Here is a 17,097-nt window from a genome sequence, read left to right as displayed (position 1 = left end):
GGAACTCTAAAAGCTTAATTGACCAGGCTAGAAGACAAAGTCAGTTTAAGTCATTTGGGGAACTTGAATGTAGATCATCAGGCCTTTGAAGCCTACTCTCTTTTCCCATTACACCAACCTGGTTTCCTTTTTGTGACACTTCTATTTTTGTTTTTTTTTTTTTGTTTTTCCCTCTGGATTTGTGCCACTTCTGTTTTTAAAAATTTTATGAATAGTTTTGAATCATTTTTTGATAATAAATATTTTTGTCTCTTGCTGTGCTCTTTGAAGTCTTGTTTCTTCTTGCTGAGGAAAGATTAATTTTTAACCTATTTTTCAACTGGATAAATAAAGTTTACATTTTATATTTTAGTACAGCCAGATCCTGAGAGTGTTGTTTTAAGCACGGATGGTGGACGTTACGATGTTTACCTCTATGACAGATTGAGAAAAGCTGTGTATTGGGAAGAAGAACAAACTGAAGTTAGACGCTGTACCTGGTTTTACAAGGGGGACACAGATAGTCGGTATAGTCCTTACACAGAAGAATTCAGTGAAAAACTAGAGGTATGCATTTTTTTTTTGGCAAGGAAGTGGGGTTAAATGACTTGCTCAAGGTAATACAGCTAGGTAATTATTAAGTGTCTGAGTCAGGATTTGAACTCAGGTCCTCCTGACTCCAGGACTGGTACTCTATGCACTGGACCACCTAGTTGCCTCAGAGGTATGCATTTTAAAAGATTTTACTATTTGTTTAAAAAACTATAGGCACATATATAGTGCCTAATGGAAACTAATTCTCATAGTTTTCCATAATGCTCCTTTTAATATCAAGTATTTTTTTCCTTGAATTTTCTAATAGATTTAGTTACTAAATTGCATTAATGATCTCTTTATAATAATGATTTCACCTATAAAGGAGACCACCCTATTCGACGATTCATAGATTTAGACTAGAAGGAACCTTAGGAGTCATTAGGAGTCCCTTCCATTTACATATGAAGAAAATGTGGTCCAGAGAAGTTAATTGGCTTGCCCAAGGGCCTTCGACTAGTACTGGGATTTGAATCCAAGTCATTTGACATGATTTGTACTATACTACTTCAATTCCCTGAAGATTGCTATAGTGAGATAAGCATGGTTTTTAGAGATACATTGTCAATAGAAGAACTTAGGGGTAATGGGGGGGTTTTCTTTTGTTCCATTCTCATTTTGGTTAATTGTGTGGCATCAGATACTGTTGGTTATATAATACTTAGAATGAGATGCATAATTTAGTATTGATTAATATATGGAAAATGGTATAAAACATTAAAAAATAGCAATGTCATTTCTTGCTATTCCTTAATCTCAGTCTTGTGGTAAACTAAACATTATCCTGTTTTAATCTAGTATTTGTGCACAACATTCTCAAATACAAATAGGGAAGTGATTTTTTTTTTCCAACTAGATTTTCCATTTTGTAGACTTGTGACATTAAAAAGGGATTCTGTTGCTAAGTATAATCTCAGGATTCTTTTTTTCAATTAAAGATTTTATTAATTTATTTTTCCAACTACATGCAATGGTAGTTTTCAGCAGTCACTTTTTTTGCAAGGTTTTGAGATTTATATTTTTCTCCCTCCCTCCCTGCCCCTTCCCCCCTGACAGAAAGCTATGGAATATAAAAGCAAGTAAAGTAATGCTGAGACACAGTCTTTATTTTGGCTGAAGAATTTATCACTTAATTGACAACTCTGTAACTGTATTCTGTATTGTTCCAAGTAGAGAGAGAGAGAGAGAGAGAGAGAGAGAGAGAGAGACAGACAGACAGACAGACAGAGACAGAGAAACAGAGAGAGACACCATCACGGTTAGTTATTGGTTATTGCAGAATGGTAGTCAGAATTTATTTAGGTGGAAAGCTGTAAGACTATATAATGTAGCTGAAAGTATTTTATAGTTCTAAGGAACCATGTAAATGTAAATTATTATTCACATTTCCTCCCATCTCTGTGAGAGAAGTAGGAAGTTTTCTCTTGTTTGCCTTAACAAAGGGAACTTTTAATAAGAAAAAGGCCAGAATATTTTTAAAATCCTGAATTTTTTTATGCTGACTTCATATATAAATTTCATTTTTTACTATGAATTTGATCATTGTTAAAACATTAATCCTAAAAAATACATTTGGTTCCTATATTTTTAAGTTGATACCTATATTCCTCCAAAATTGAGTGAGCCCTTGTTGCTTGGATATTATTTTCAATTTTTTTTTTGTATAGAATTGCTGAAGGTGTGATAATTTTAGTAGTTTTGCTTGATGAGATGATTTGACTTTGTATTGATAACTACAAATTTACTTCATATTCTACACATGTTTCTTTTTCAAACCTTTTTTTAACTTTCTTTTTTATTTAAGGCAATGGGGTTAAGTGACTTGCCCAAGGTCACACAGCTGGGCAATTATTAAGTGTCTAAGGTTGGATTTGAATTCAGGTCCTCCTAACAGGGCCAGTGCTTTATCCACTGTGCCACCTAGCTGCCCCTCAAACCTCCTTTTAAAGATCAGCTCTCTGTGACTTGTTAATTGTCCAAGCAGGAATCCTCTCCTTATTTTTCATCTTTCAGCACCCTCTAATTCTGTACCCTGACATGAAAGAAATGACCCTATTTTTATGGATTTACCAAATGAATCTTAACCATTGATATTTTAAGGTCATAATGAAATATCACCAAGTTGGCCTTGTGTGTAGTCTCATCTTTGCCAATGCATTATTTGTGTAGTCTTTTCATATAAATTTTCAAAAAATGATATAATTTTATAATGTAACTTTATGATAATAGTCATTTTGGACTTAAAACTGTCTTCCAATTATCCTAGGCAGAATACAAAAAAGCTATAACCACCAATCAGTGGCATCGGAGACTTGAGTTTCCCAGTGGAGAAACAATTGTTATGCATAATCCAAAGGTAATATAGTTAAATCATTCACTTATTTTGTATGTTTCAAATTATCTTTTTGAATATACTTAGACATTAGTAAATAACATGTATATTCGTATTGTTTAGAACTTTTTACTCTAGTTCAAATTGGTTGTGGAAACTAGCAGAACTTAGTCTCATTTGAAATTTCCATTCATGGTAACTTAAATTGAAACAGCTGTGAACTAATCATTACATCATTTTTATTGTTAGCCAGGTATATGGATTTCTATATAATGTTAGAAAATTTTAATACATGCAAAAATATACACTTTTACTGTTCCTTTTTTTTTTCTGTGAAGTTACTCTGTTTAAGGCAAAGATTTGCTTTCTTCCTAAGTTCTGCTTAAATATCTGTAAAATATTTCTCAGGAAGTTACCAGTCAGAACTCAATGAATTTAGGCATGTTTTGCTGCAAAATGACTTCCTGAAATGATATGCAAATATTTTGAAATAAAGCTTGCTAAAATTGGGAAATAGTTGTAGTTGATAATGATATTTTTGCATGTTGTCAGCTGACTTGTTGAATTTAGTTATTTTATTACAGTGGATACATTTTAAAATAGTAGTCTTAGACTCAGAGAATCTCTGTGTTAAAAAAAGCATTTAGATAAAGTAAAACTTTTGCCATACTCATTTATTTAAGGAGATGTGATCTTTCTCAGAGTAAAAATGAATTTGTTTAATTTTTGTGTCAAGTTTTAAAATTATGTTTTTCTTGTCTATTTTAGGTTATAGTTCAGTTTCAGCCTTCTTTAGTGCCAGATGAATGGGGGACCACACAAGAAGGACAGACAAGACCTCGAGTTGTAAAACGTGGAATGGATGATCATGATGAAATTCCTGATGGTGTGTGAACCTCTAGGGGGAGAGAGTTGAGACAGAAGACCAATGATAGGATTAATCTACCCAAGTCTTTCATCATCAGTGTGTTATAGAAAACTCTGGAATTAGAAGAGCTAAATTTGAGTCCTAGCTCTGTCACTTATATGACAGTGGGCTAGTCATTTAACTGTTTTGATCCTCAGTTCCTCATCAGAATGGAGATAGTGATACTACCTCTTAGACATTGTGGGGAAAGTGCATTGTCAACCTAAAATCATGATGTAAATGTGACCTGGCTTGTTTGATGATATATAAATATATTCAATTGTTCAGATTCATTCATTTTTTACCATAGACAGTCTTGAGTGTCAGTTCCTTTAGGTAATTTTAAAAAGGATTGTGATGCATGGAAGCTTCCTTTGATGAAGTCTTTCTTGAAATCTTTGTCGCTTTTCTTTTATGTTATTTTTTAGTACTTATTTCTAGTATTTTCTTTTGTCTTCTATTTCTTACTCCAAGGCCATTTGTTTTGATAAATTTTCTCATTTCTTTGCTGTAAAGGGAGTTTTTGTTGTATGTAACATTTTTCTCCTATTAAAATTATTAATAGTTTTTCTATTTTTATAGAATTATTTCAAGATCCCTTCCTCCCTTCTAAAAAAGTGAGCCAGTTAAACAAGACCAACTAAAACTGCCCAATAACATATGTAACATTGTTTGCACCTTTACTAAAAGAATAAAAGTTAGTTTAATAGTTTACATTGCAGGTCCTAGATTGGTCTTTGTAGGATTTCAGAGTTTGGCTTCATTTTAGTTTTCTTTGCATATATTTTTTTAATATATAACTTCATATATATATATATATATATATATATATATAAACTTCATATATATATAGTTATATATTTTATATGTAACTTCCTATTTTTTTTTTTGGCAAGGCAGTGGGGTTAAGTGACTTGTCCAAGGCCACACAGCTAGGTAATTATTAAGTGTCTGAGGCCAGATTTTAACTCAGGTACTCCTGACTCCAGGGCTGGTGCTCTATACATTGTGCCACCTAGCCCCCCCCCCCCATGTCTATTAAAGTACTCATTGTGCTTACATAAATGACTTATTACTAATAAATGTACATCCACATTTCCCAGTCATTCTTGCTTGGTTAGCTTCAAAACTCATGTTTTTTCCTTAGTTGTTAGTTCCTTAATTTCTAATTATAAACTTTTTATGTTAAGTGAATTGTCGTTTGTCCTATGGAGATGAAATGTAAGTAGAATGAAAACATTAAATAAGTGTTTATATTAAGCATATTTGAGTACCTTTTTAAAATTCTTTAAATGAAATGAATATAGGGAATGATTGTTTAAGAAAGATCCCAGAACAAGTTTTATTTTAACAGAATTTCTCAAAATGGAGTTTAAAGATCCTAGAGTGATGAAGTTGGAGAGTTCTTAACAATTAGGTGAGAGTTTCCAGGGAGGGCAGTAGCCTGCTTCCCTTAACTCTTGGGCTCCTGCTCTGTGCTGGGAAGAAGTGACTGTTTTCACTCTAGGGGGGATTGAGGCCTATATTAATAGGCCTGGGGTGATAGAACTTTTAAGAGTTTATAAGTTTAAGGACTTTGAGCATGATGATATTACCCCTCAGCTAGACATCACATGTCTTACATTTTTCTCTTTTTATAGGTGAGATGCCTCAGGTTGACCATTTAGTATTTATGGTACATGGCATTGGTCCTGTTTGTGATTTACGTTTTCGAAGCATTATTGAGTGTGGTATGTTTATCATTACTTTTTTCTTCAATGAATAGTTTTTAAAATAAATATGTAAATTGTTAAAGTGTCCTTAAAACTTAGTTTTCAGAAGTGCAAAAATTGCTAGTGGTTGTTTATAATATGTATGCAGATTTGATTGGTTAAGGTGAAAATGACTTTTTTTTCATGATTTTGCATTTCACTGCCATAATTTATGAACACTGTATTTGCAAATAATGTTAATTGAAATGAGTTTTTAATGAATTTATGTTGATTTTTCATTAAATTTGAGTTTTTTAAAAACTTTGTTATAGGTTAAATTCATGTTTTCATAGCCAGTTAAGTTTTCTTTGAAGTAAAACACTTTGTTTTTAAAAAGAAGGAATTAATAATTTCCCCCCTCTATGTCTTAGTGTTATTGAGTTAATAGATTTGCTTTTTTTATGCCTTGGGATTTTAAACATAGTAATTATTTCTTTTGTAATCATCGATCTAGCTATTATTGAATTTTTTCACTGAAATATTTCATTTCTCTTTCTTGAAGTTGATGATTTCAGGATGGTTTCTCTAAAATTGCTGCAAACACATTTTAAGAAATCTTTAGATGACCTTAAAGTAAGCAGGGTGGAATTTCTTCCAGTTCATTGGCATAGTTCCTTACATGGTGATGCTACAGGTGTTGACAGGTTTGTATTAGTTAATTTTCTAGATATAGACTGATATAATGTTAAGTTCAAAAATAGAAAGGTAGAGATTTATTATTAAACTATTGCATTGAGTCTTTAAGACACAATTTTTTTTTTTTTTTTAGATTTTTCAAGGCAATGGGTTTAAGTGGCTTGCCCAAGCCACACGGCTAGGTAATTATTAAGTGTCTGAGGTCGGATTTGAACCCAGGTACTCCTGACTCCAAGGCTGCTGCTCTATTCACTGAGCCACCTAGCTGCCCTCAGGACACAATTTTTTTCCCCACTGCTTTCAGTCCCAACTTGGAAAGTGATTATATCTCTCTGAGCCTGTTTATTCATCTGTAATTGAGAACATTGAACAAGATACTTTGAATTCTAACCATATTAATCCATTAAATGATTTTAATAATGTTAATTTATATTGTAGAAGCCCTTGAAAGTGTGAATTAATGAAAATTCAAATCTTGGTTCTACTACTAATAAGCTATATTAGCTTTTTTCTTTACTTTTTTAATATTTAGCAAAATTAATCTTTTTAATAATTTTAATCTAACTTTTTAATCTTTCACCTGTTTAGTTGTTTTTATCTGTAAAATGAAAGCTTCGATCTGGGTGATCTCTTAAGTTTTCTTTCCATTTTGTTAGAGTTCTATAATCAATCTAACACTAGTTGTTTAATCTGCCCAATTTTTGCATACTTTATGCATACGTATATATTTATGTACACACAAGCTCTTAGTCTGGATTTGTGAGCAAAATACTTTCCTACCTTTTGGTTCTTGGAATTTCCTTTTCCTCCTCCACCCTCCAGATCTTTATCTCAAGGCATGTTGTAGTCAAAATTCACTTTTACAGACTGGCTGTAAGACATGGCAGAGAGAATCATTTTTTTTAAGCTTGTGTCTCCAGCTCTTGGCATAGTGTCATGTACAAAAGAGACTCATCATAATATTTTTTGAGGAACTTGATATTGGTGACTAAATATGTTTATATTTTTTGTTTTTCAAAGAAACATTAAAAAAATAACTCTACCAAGTATTGGCCGTCTGCGACACTTTACCAATGAAACCCTGCTAGACATCTTGTTTTACAACAGTCCCACCTACTGTCAGACTATTGTGGAGAAAGTGGGAATGGAAATAAACCGTCTGCATGCACTTTTTATCAGTCGGAACCCAGGTTTTAAAGGAGGCGTCTCCGTTGCTGGACATAGCTTGGGTAAATTGTCAATATAAGCATTTCACCTCATTCTGTAACCTAATTCTGTAGCCAGAAAAGTTTTAGAAAGCATAAAATACTCTTGTACTTTAACATACTGGCTTTCCTGCTTAACTGTCTACTCTGTAACCTTGAAATTTGTTTTTCTCTATGATATACAATTTTTTAGATTTGTATCCAGTTTCTGCATAAATATCTCATTTGATTAACAACAACTCTGAGAAGTTGATTCTCTTATTATCCCCACTTTAAGATGAGAAATTTAATGGTATGTTCAAGTTTAAGTATCTGAGGTAGGATTTGAACTTACATCTCTAAGTTCAGGTTTAGCACTATACTTACTATGTTACCTATCTTGGATCGATTAGATTTAAACAGCGTGGTCTAGTGCAGTGTTTCTTAAACTGTTACAAGGTACTATGAAGCACCTGAGGTTTTTTTTTTAATATGAACTTTATGTTGTTTGCTAATAGGCATAAAAAATAAATTTAGAGGACTTTGCCACACACATTCTATCCAAGTTTTGTTTAAACTCTGGAATTCTATATCTGTGGATAAGCTTGAGAACTGCTTATATAGTGGATGAAATAGTGAATCAAATTCCACCTCAATTTTCTGATCTTTAAAATAGGATTGAAAGGCCACAGTGGTTGGGATTTAAAACAGTAGGATTGGGAATACTTCCATTTTTATCTCACAGAATTGTGGTAAGGGAAGTACTTGATAAATCTTAAGAAATATTTAAATGTGTTCTCTTATTAAAAGTCAAATCTTATTAACTTTTTATAAAAGGAAAAATATACTTTGTGTTTTTCAGGATCTTTGATATTATTTGATATACTGTCTAATCAAAAAGACTTGACTTCAAAAACTGTCACTGTAACCACCACCAATGGTATCACGAAGCATACAGCTCCTTTTGAAAAGCAGGTATATCTCAAGAATGTTGAGTTAGCATATAGATTTGTAGCTGCAGCAAAATCTGCTTTCGAACCTGAGCTATCAATTTTCAAAATTGTTTTCATATGCTTCTTTTGAGAAATGTAGATTTTTTTTCTGTTGACTAGTAAGGAATAATCTGTGAAAGCTTTGAAATTTTTCTCCATTTTTTATTTTTCTGCTGAAGACAACTGAAGATCCAAAGGCACCAGTAGATGAAACTTCTGACCTTGATGTTGAAAATGAAGTCCTAACTTTGCAGGAAACCCTGGAAGCACTTAGCCTTTCTGAATATATCAGCACTTTTGAAAAGGAAAAGATAGACATGGAGTCTCTGGTATGAAAAAATAGTTTTTAATGTTTGTTTTAAAAGTTCTCATTAGATTAGGAAATTCAAGAAGATAAGATCTTCAATCATGAAATTCAAGTTTCTGGTTCATGTGTGAATTTTTAAAAAAAAATTAGTGCTCTTGGTTGAATTGTATTAATCTTGTTTTAGATGTCACAGCAACCTAACTAGAATTATGAACATTTTCAGTTTTATGTATTTGTTTCTTTTTTTTAAGCTTATGTGCACAGTTGATGACCTAAAGGAAATGGGAATTCCTCTTGGTCCTAGGAAGAAAATAGCCAACTTTGTAAAAGAAAAGGCAACTAAACTGGTAAATTCATAATTTTCTGTTAATTGCTTATTTTTTTGGAATTTTTGTTGCTAGTAAAATAATACATTTGTTTGTTTCAGGTATCTAATTTATAAACTTTAAACACATAAGGGGAAAAAAATACCAGGATTAGAAGGTGATTAGGTATAAAAGAATCCTGGGAGGTGGAGACAACATGAACCATTCTCTTTAAATATTTTCAGACATCACTATAAATTGACTGAAATATTCTAGTTGTCCTCATGGAAACAAACAAACAAACTCCTTCACAATATTTTTCTAGTTTGAACCGAGATGAAAAAGTTTCTAATTGTTCCAGTTGTCTAGTTGCTAGTCCCTAGTGTAGCACTAATTATCTCTTCCACATTTTTAGTAATTGACATATTTTATCTTGTATCATTTCCTTTTATGTTTATATGGTATAACTTTACTAGTATAAAATTAATTTCCATAAGTTTTCAAACTTTTAATATGTCTTGATAAGACATTGTATATTTTAAGTAACTCCCTGTATAATGCACAGTTTCATCTTGTATGTATTTAATAGGCCCTTAAACTTGTCTCTTGATAGTCTTTTGAATCTTGTTTCACTAGATTTTAAGAGGGCTTTAATAATAGAAAATTCACTGTTTTACATTTTTTTGGATCCCTCATGCCTAGAGTAGAGACCCCCATGCAAGGTAGTTGCTTAATAAAGGTATGTTAGTGATAATAAAAACTCGTTTAGTAACTGAGAAGTGATGCAAAGTTTATCACTTTTACATAGACTCATTGACTATAGAAATGATTCTGGGTGATGAATTCTCCTATTCATAGTATTCATTGTAGAATTTGAAAGAATTATAGCTTGGGGAAACAGTTATTGGAACTTGGTATTAATCCTCCTTTATCGTTGTAGTCATAAATACATAGATCTTGGATATAGAAGTCTTTGAACCAAAATTCTGTGAAAAAGGAAAAGCAGTTTTTTGATTGTCTTCATATCTCATTCTCTTCAGTAAAGGAAAAGAAAATAGTACTGAAATATTGGGAGTTTTAAAGAACAGCTTATTTAGCTCCTTACTGTGTGGAGTACATTGTTCTTTGGAACAATAAATTATGACATTTTTCATTTGAAAGTGTTTCTAAAAGAAGCTGGGGAACTGTAGAGTTATTTTCCTTTTTAAATCAGGAAATATGACCTCTTGTGTCTGCCATGAAGCTTTCTTTCTGAGTTGTCATCAATCTTTATTTTTCACATAGTAAGTTAAGTACCAAATTGACACCAAGATAACTGATTTGCTGAGTTGATTGACTTTGACTGGATAATTAAACTAAATTGAACTAGTTCTGTTATTATCAAAAAACTAAGGTTTTGTGACCTGCTTCTTTACATATCTACCTCAATTATTTGAGACATGTAATTTTAAACATTTAAAGAGTAAGGGGGAACTTTCTTAAGTTAGAAATAAATATGGATATTTATTGCTCACTTTTTAATTGTAGCCTAAAAGAACTAGGTGAGGATGGGGAAAGAATCACAGAGATTGGCATAGGAAAATAGACTATTGAATTAGAAACTGTTGGAAAAAGAGCATTGTACCTTGTTCATGGTTGGCAATTAGTACTTTTTTTTTTCCTGGTTTTTGCAAGGCAAGTGGGGTTAAGTGGCTTGCCCAAGGCCACACAGCTAGGTAATTATTAAGTGTCTGAGACCGCATTTGAACCCAGGTACTCCTGACTCCAGGGCCGGTGCTTTATCCACTACGCCACCTAGCTGCCCCATCAGTACTTGTTGAAATGAGACCATATAGTATGTTAACAAACAAGTTAGTTTTGAATGAGAAGTTAGATTATTTTAAATCTTGGTTAAATGGTATCTTGCAGTTAAAATTTTAGATCCATAGAAAATGAATTAGAATTTACAGAGTTTCTAGAACGTCAAATTAAATATCTTTGTTCCTAAGACTATCGGGCTTGGTTTTTAAAATTATGTCTTCCCTGTCCTCTTGAGATTGAGGCATCTGACCTATTCCAGATTGGATAATAACCAAAACTAGTTAATTGGTAGAGGCAAGTTTTTCTTGTAGAGTAAATTGCTAACTACTATTGAAATAAAAGTGCCTCAGAAAAGGAATTGTTCCCCGACATAGATTAAAACAATAAGGTTCCAGTAAGAGAATGTTTTTGGTAAATTAGCAAGTTTTGTTTACAAAAAAACCATGTTGACTTCTGTAAAAATCTTGTCTATTAGGTTAATTCCTTTATATGACTTTTTATAGACTCAATATTTCTTTGTTGTGTCTATTCCATGTTTTTTTTTGACCAGAATGTCTTGATAGTTCTGGAGGAACACAATGTATATAGACATCTTTAAAAACGATAGAAATTGGGGCAGCTAGGTGGCGTAGTGGATAAAGCACCGGCCCTGGAGTCAGGAGTACCTGGGTTCAAATCCGGTCTCAGACACTTAATAATTACCTAGCTGTGTGGCCTTGGGCAAGCCACTTAACCCCATTTGCCTTGCAAAAACCTAAAAAAACCAAAACCAAAAGCAAACAAAACCCCCCCAACAGAATAGGAATGTTTTGTAGATCAGAATATCAGTGTTGCATTAATATTTTTTGTCGTTGTATGATTTCATAAGGAAAATACATCTTGACATATCCTATACCTTTAAGTTTGATTTACAGAATGTAAAAGGAGAATGGTCAACTTTTTTTTTTTTTTTTGTTTTGTTTTTTGAAAGGCAATAGGTTTAAGTGATTTGTCCAGGGTCATACAGCTAGGTAATTATTAAGTGTCTGAGGCTCGATTTGCACTCAGGTCCTCCTGACTCCAGGGCTAGTTCTCTATCTACTGAGTCATCTAGCTTCCCCAGAGAATGGTCAGCTTTTTAAATACAACTCAAGTTTTCATTAGGCATAAATTCTGAAATTGATTCTTTTACAGGAGCGGAAAAAAGAGATTTCAGATAAGAAAACCTTGATGGCTAACTTAACCAAAAGTCAAGAAGAAGCTGCTCAGAAAGAAAAGGAAGCAACTCCTCTGGCTTCAGAAGCTGATCCATCAAAGAGAAAACTTTCTGTTGGTCCATTTGTGTCATCTGTGCATGTAGATTATGACTCTTTTGAAATTGGAACAGGACAGGCAAGTTTAATGCTTGACTTCATATGGCTACATGAAAAATAAATAAATAATTGTAGAAGTAACATGGCATAGGAGGAAGCATAGTAGACTGCAAGACAGAATCCTGGATTCTAGTCACAAATCTGTTGATAAGACCAGTTGTATGATCTGAGACAAGATACTGCCTCTCTTGCGGGGCTTCTCTTTTTCTTAATTTTTTTTAGGCTTTTTTTTTTTTTTTGCAAGGCAATGGGGTTAAGTGGCTTGCCCAAGGCCACACAACTAGGTAATTATTAAGTGTCTGAGGCCGGATTTGAACTCAGGTACTCCTGACTCCAGGGCTGGTGCTCTATCCACTGTGCCACCTAGCTGCCCCTAACTTATTCTTCTTACAGTTTTCCAGTATTGTTGAGGCTATGAGGCGGGAAAATATGGCTGAATGTTTCAAATCTATTAGTCCTTATTGACACTGGAATGCATTTTTTTGTATCATATCTTAGACTGCTGTAAGTCATAATTCTTACATTGTTTGCATTATTACAATTTTCTGTTTGAATTCCAACCGAAATTACCAAATTTTTCCAACCTTACTTTTAAAGGTTTTTATTGTAACAATAGATAATATATTTTATTTGCCATTTTAGTGAGAGCTCTGCAGTAGCTCAGCTTGGTTTACTAAAACATATAGTAAAATGTTTTAACCCCCCCCCCCAGGGTGCCGCATATAATTGCTCTGTGAACTGCATTTTGGACAGTTCTGACTATATAAAACTTGATGGCACTCAATACGATGATTCACTACTACTTTATTATTTAAAAAATTTTATCCATTAGTAAAAGTGACGATAATACTAATATTTCACTCCTTACGGATTCACATTTCATCATTCAGCTTGTTGCAAGCAACAACACTACATAATAAAAATATAAAACTTCACTTCTTGCCACTTTTATCCTCTAATTCAGTATCTTCTTCCCATGCAGGAATATAAACAGTTCAACATCATTAAGTTCCTCATAGTTAGTCCTTCTTGTCCACCCCCACTATGGTTCACCAGAGTCCTGTACTTGGAGATCAAACTTTCTGTTCAGCTCTGGTTGTTTCAAGAGGAAAGTTTGAAAGCCCCTTGTTTTATTGAAAGTCCATCTTTTCTCCTGAAAGAGGATGTTCAGTTTTGCTGGGTAGTTGATTCTCGACTATAAGCCAAGGTCTTTTGCTTTCCAGAATATCATATTCCAAGCTCTACAAGCCCTTAATGTAGATGCTGCCAGATCCTGTGTAATCCTGACTATAGAGCCATGTATTTGAATTATTTGTTTCTGCCAGCTTTTAGTATTTTCTCTTTGACTTGGGAATTTTGGAATTTTGTCTACGAAATTCCTGGAAGGTTTTCTTTGGGGATCTCTTTCAGGAGGTGATCAGTGAATTCCTTCAATTTCTATTTGACCCTCTGCTTCTAGGCTCTCAGGGCAATTTTGCTGTATTATTTCTTGAAAAATGAAGTCTAGGCTCTTTTCCTGGTTGTGACTTTCAGGTAGCCCAATAATTTTTAAATTATGTCTGCTGGATCTGTTTTTGAGGTTGGTTGTTTTTCCAGTGAGATATTTCACATTTTCTTCTAATTTTTGGCTTTTTTTGGAAGAGTTTTATTTCTTCCTGATGTCTTTCAAAGTCATCAGCTTCTTTTAGTTCCATTCTGTATTTGAAGGAGTTATTTTCTTCAGAGAGCTTTTTTATCCCCTTTTCCAGGTGGCCAATTCTGCTTTTTAACACATTTTTCTCCTTATTTACCTTTTGTGTTGCTTTTTCCATTTGGCCTAAACTGGTTTTTAACATAATATTTTCTTCAGTATTTTTCTGTATTTCTTTCACCAAGCTGCTGATTTGGTTTTCATGATTTATCTGCTTCACTCTCATTTCTCCTCCCAGCTTTTCCTCTACCTCCCTTAATTGCTTTTCAAAGTCATTTTGGAGCTCATCCATAGTCTGAGCCCATTTACTAGTTCTCTTGGAGGCTTTGAATAGAGAAACTTCAAGTTTGTCATCTTCTGAATCTTCCATGGAACCAAAGTAATTTTCTATGGTCAGATTCTTCTTTTTCTGTTTGCTCATTTCCTCAACCTATGACTGATTTACTTCACTTTCAAGACTTTGGTGAGTTTTTGGAACATTCCACTAGGACCTTAATTCCTCCAGGGTCTTATGAGAGACTTTATACTTTGATATGTGAATGACTACAGGCCCTCTCCTCTGCTCTGGAGCTGTGAGGAGAGTCCGTACTCAGCTATCAGAGTATGGAAACCCAAACTACAACCTGGATCTGAATGTGGGCAAACAGCAGAGTCCTGCCCCAGGAAGAGCAGAGAGATTTCTGCAGTTGCCCCGACCCCCTTACCATCTGTGGGATATGCTCTGGATGTTCAGGCTGGCTTCCCACATTCCCACTGCAGGTTCTCACTTCAGGGCTGCTCTGAGGCTGGCGCTTGCTCTGTACTCACTTTGGTGTGACAGCTCTCTCACCAACCGTTCCAGCTGTTCCTGGTGATCCCTGGGCTGTGCTACACTGTGGCTTTTTTCCAACCCTTGGTCCTGGTGAAACAGACCTTTTTTTGTGGAACTTCTAAGTTGTCTTGGACTGGGAAATTGATCACTCAGTCTTTCTGTGGGTTCTGCCTATCTAAATTTGGCTAGAGTCATAATTTGATGGCTTTTGGAGTTTTTTGGGGGAACGAGTTTCTGGGAATTCCTGCCTTCACATTGCCATCTTGGCTCTATCCCTCAAGTCTGAACTTTTTAGGCAACATTTAAATCCTTCTATAAGCTTTTTTTCTAGCTTTTTCTACCGTGTGTGTGTGTGTGTGTGTGTGTGTATCTTGTATTCTGGGTTCTTGTGAAACTGGAACAATAATTGCCCTCCTACATAATCTGTTTTTCCCAACCTGTGCTTTTGCTACTTTCTGAGCTGGAATGATTTCATTATTTCGATTTCATTATTTCTTGTTGAATTCTCACCGATTCTTTAAAACATCACTCAAATTATACTTCTTTCCATTGAAGGCCTTGCCAGATATTTATGTTTGTTTTAAACCTTCCCAATACATTTATGTGTTAGTAAGTATTACAGTTAGGTGATTGTTATAGTTAGAGCTCCATTAATAAACATTTGATGGCAAGGAAAAAACAAGGGAGTTCCTCGGCTAGTTAGGTGGACTCTTGGTGATAGGTGTAGAATCATAAAATTGGGCATTTAAGAGCTGAAAGGGGGCTCAGAGGTCCTTTAGCCCAGCCCCATTATTTTACAAGTGAGGAAACTGAGACTCAGAGATGAGAAAGAACTTGCCCAAAGTCACACAGGAGTTAAGTGGCACTCAGGATTTGAACCCAAGATATGAAGAAGAGTCCTGTAGGAAGAAGCATGCATAGGTCATAGTTTGCATCTTTGTGAAGAATATCCACATTGGGAAGATCACATATAGATTTGAGTATAGCTCTGGGTGTCTTCCTCTAGTAACTAGTTTTCTTAGTGTCTTTGCTTTGTCTTATATAAACTTGGACCAAGTGTGTTTTTTGTGTATACAGTAAGCATTTGATGTGTTTTCTTTTGAGTTGACTTTTAATTCAACAGATTTCTTAATAAGGCAGCAATTATAGTTCTTGACAGCTATTACATATGCTATGTAAAATGCTGCATATATTCATATTGCACATATAGATCTGACGTGTTTCTTGAATGGTAACAGTGCTTGTCTCTGGTTTAATTTTATTTAATTCAGTGGATTGTATATTTTGAAATTGTTTTATGAGACAATGGAAAACTCATTCTTCTCTCCCCTCCCTCTTCTATTCCTCTTCCTTCAACCCCCCCCCCCCCCAATTTTAATTCTAATTAGGTCTCTGTGGTTTACAACTCATTAGACTTTGAACCAGAGATTTTCTTTGCCTTGGGATCACCAATTGGTGTCTTTCTCACTGTACGTGGAGTGGATAGGATAGATGAGAATTACAGACTTCCCACCTGCAAAGGATTCTTCAATATTTACCATCCAGTGAGTAAATTTAATTTACTTTCTTTGAAGAAAAGAGGAATTTATATATAGATTTTCATGGTTCTAAACAGGGTTACTAGTAATCTAGATTTGTTGGTAAGGTACCTTATTGTTTCTGGGTTCTAAAACTTTGGTGATATGCCTTCCATGTAGCTTTCTATCTTTGATTTTAGTCTCTTTGAAAAAATATTTTATTTGCAAAAATTATTTTTCCTTATTAATTTGGGCATTTTTATGAATACTGACTGCATGATTAAACAATTGATGGCTCTGTTCTATTCATAAAATTACTTAGGTAGTACTGTTTTTTTTTTTCCCCACCCAAGTAAGTCAGTAACTAACTAAAAATAAATAAATTATTTTTCAGTAATTCTTCACTTCTTTATTTACAGCTTGATCCTGTGGCATATCGGTTAGAACCTATGATAATTCCAGATTTGGATGTAAAACCAGTTCTCATTCCACATCACAAAGGCAGAAAAAGACTTCACCTAGGTAAAGACAATCACGATAAGAAGGTTTAATATTGACATTAATTCCTTTTTAACTGTCATATAATAGTATTCAGTAGTTTGGAGAAATGAAGAAGAAATAGTGAATAGCGTATCAATTCTTGAAGAGAGTAATATTAATGATTATAGGAGTGGAGAGGTTGAAAATGTGGCTTTGAGAAGGAAGATGATGGCAGACAGTCCATAATAGAATTTTGTTTTGTTCCTGTGAAGAAATTTTTCTCATACTCTTGCCCTTTTCATAGGACAAAGAAATAAAGATTCTCAAATCTGTAAATGGAAATGCTGAGCAGTGTATTTGTATGACAAGCTAAGTTTAATTGAAATTTTAGAAATAACTTGTTTTCATTAAGTCCTTTATGTTTACTTTTGTCTTTAATTAATAAAAAGTCATTGATTTC

At 33.8% G+C, this 17,097-nt stretch overlaps 1 protein-coding gene across 3 annotated transcripts in view; it reads left to right on the top strand.

The window, feature by feature from the left end:
* Nucleotides 1–17,097, top strand: part of SEC23IP (SEC23 interacting protein) — a 34,774-nt gene that overhangs the window by 9,705 nt on the left and 7,972 nt on the right. For all 3 annotated transcript variants that reach the window (XM_074233515.1, XM_074233513.1, XM_074233514.1), the window contains exons 4-15: nucleotides 353–546; nucleotides 2,840–2,929; nucleotides 3,674–3,791; nucleotides 5,453–5,542; nucleotides 6,066–6,207; nucleotides 7,220–7,428; nucleotides 8,246–8,358; nucleotides 8,555–8,704; nucleotides 8,934–9,029; nucleotides 11,961–12,158; nucleotides 16,029–16,184; nucleotides 16,577–16,679. In XM_074233515.1, coding sequence (XP_074089616.1) covers nucleotides 353–546; nucleotides 2,840–2,929; nucleotides 3,674–3,791; nucleotides 5,453–5,542; nucleotides 6,066–6,207; nucleotides 7,220–7,428; nucleotides 8,246–8,358; nucleotides 8,555–8,704; nucleotides 8,934–9,029; nucleotides 11,961–12,158; nucleotides 16,029–16,184; nucleotides 16,577–16,679 — 1,659 coding nt within the window. The remainder of the gene's footprint in view (nucleotides 1–352; nucleotides 547–2,839; nucleotides 2,930–3,673; nucleotides 3,792–5,452; nucleotides 5,543–6,065; nucleotides 6,208–7,219; nucleotides 7,429–8,245; nucleotides 8,359–8,554; nucleotides 8,705–8,933; nucleotides 9,030–11,960; nucleotides 12,159–16,028; nucleotides 16,185–16,576; nucleotides 16,680–17,097) is intronic.

The sequence above is a fragment of the Macrotis lagotis genome, chromosome 4 (assembly GCF_037893015.1).
Source record: "Macrotis lagotis isolate mMagLag1 chromosome 4, bilby.v1.9.chrom.fasta, whole genome shotgun sequence".
NCBI classification, from domain to species: domain Eukaryota; kingdom Metazoa; phylum Chordata; class Mammalia; order Peramelemorphia; family Peramelidae; genus Macrotis; species Macrotis lagotis.
Note: the sequence above shows the minus strand (reverse complement) of the source record. Positions and strands in the feature narration are given on the sequence as shown.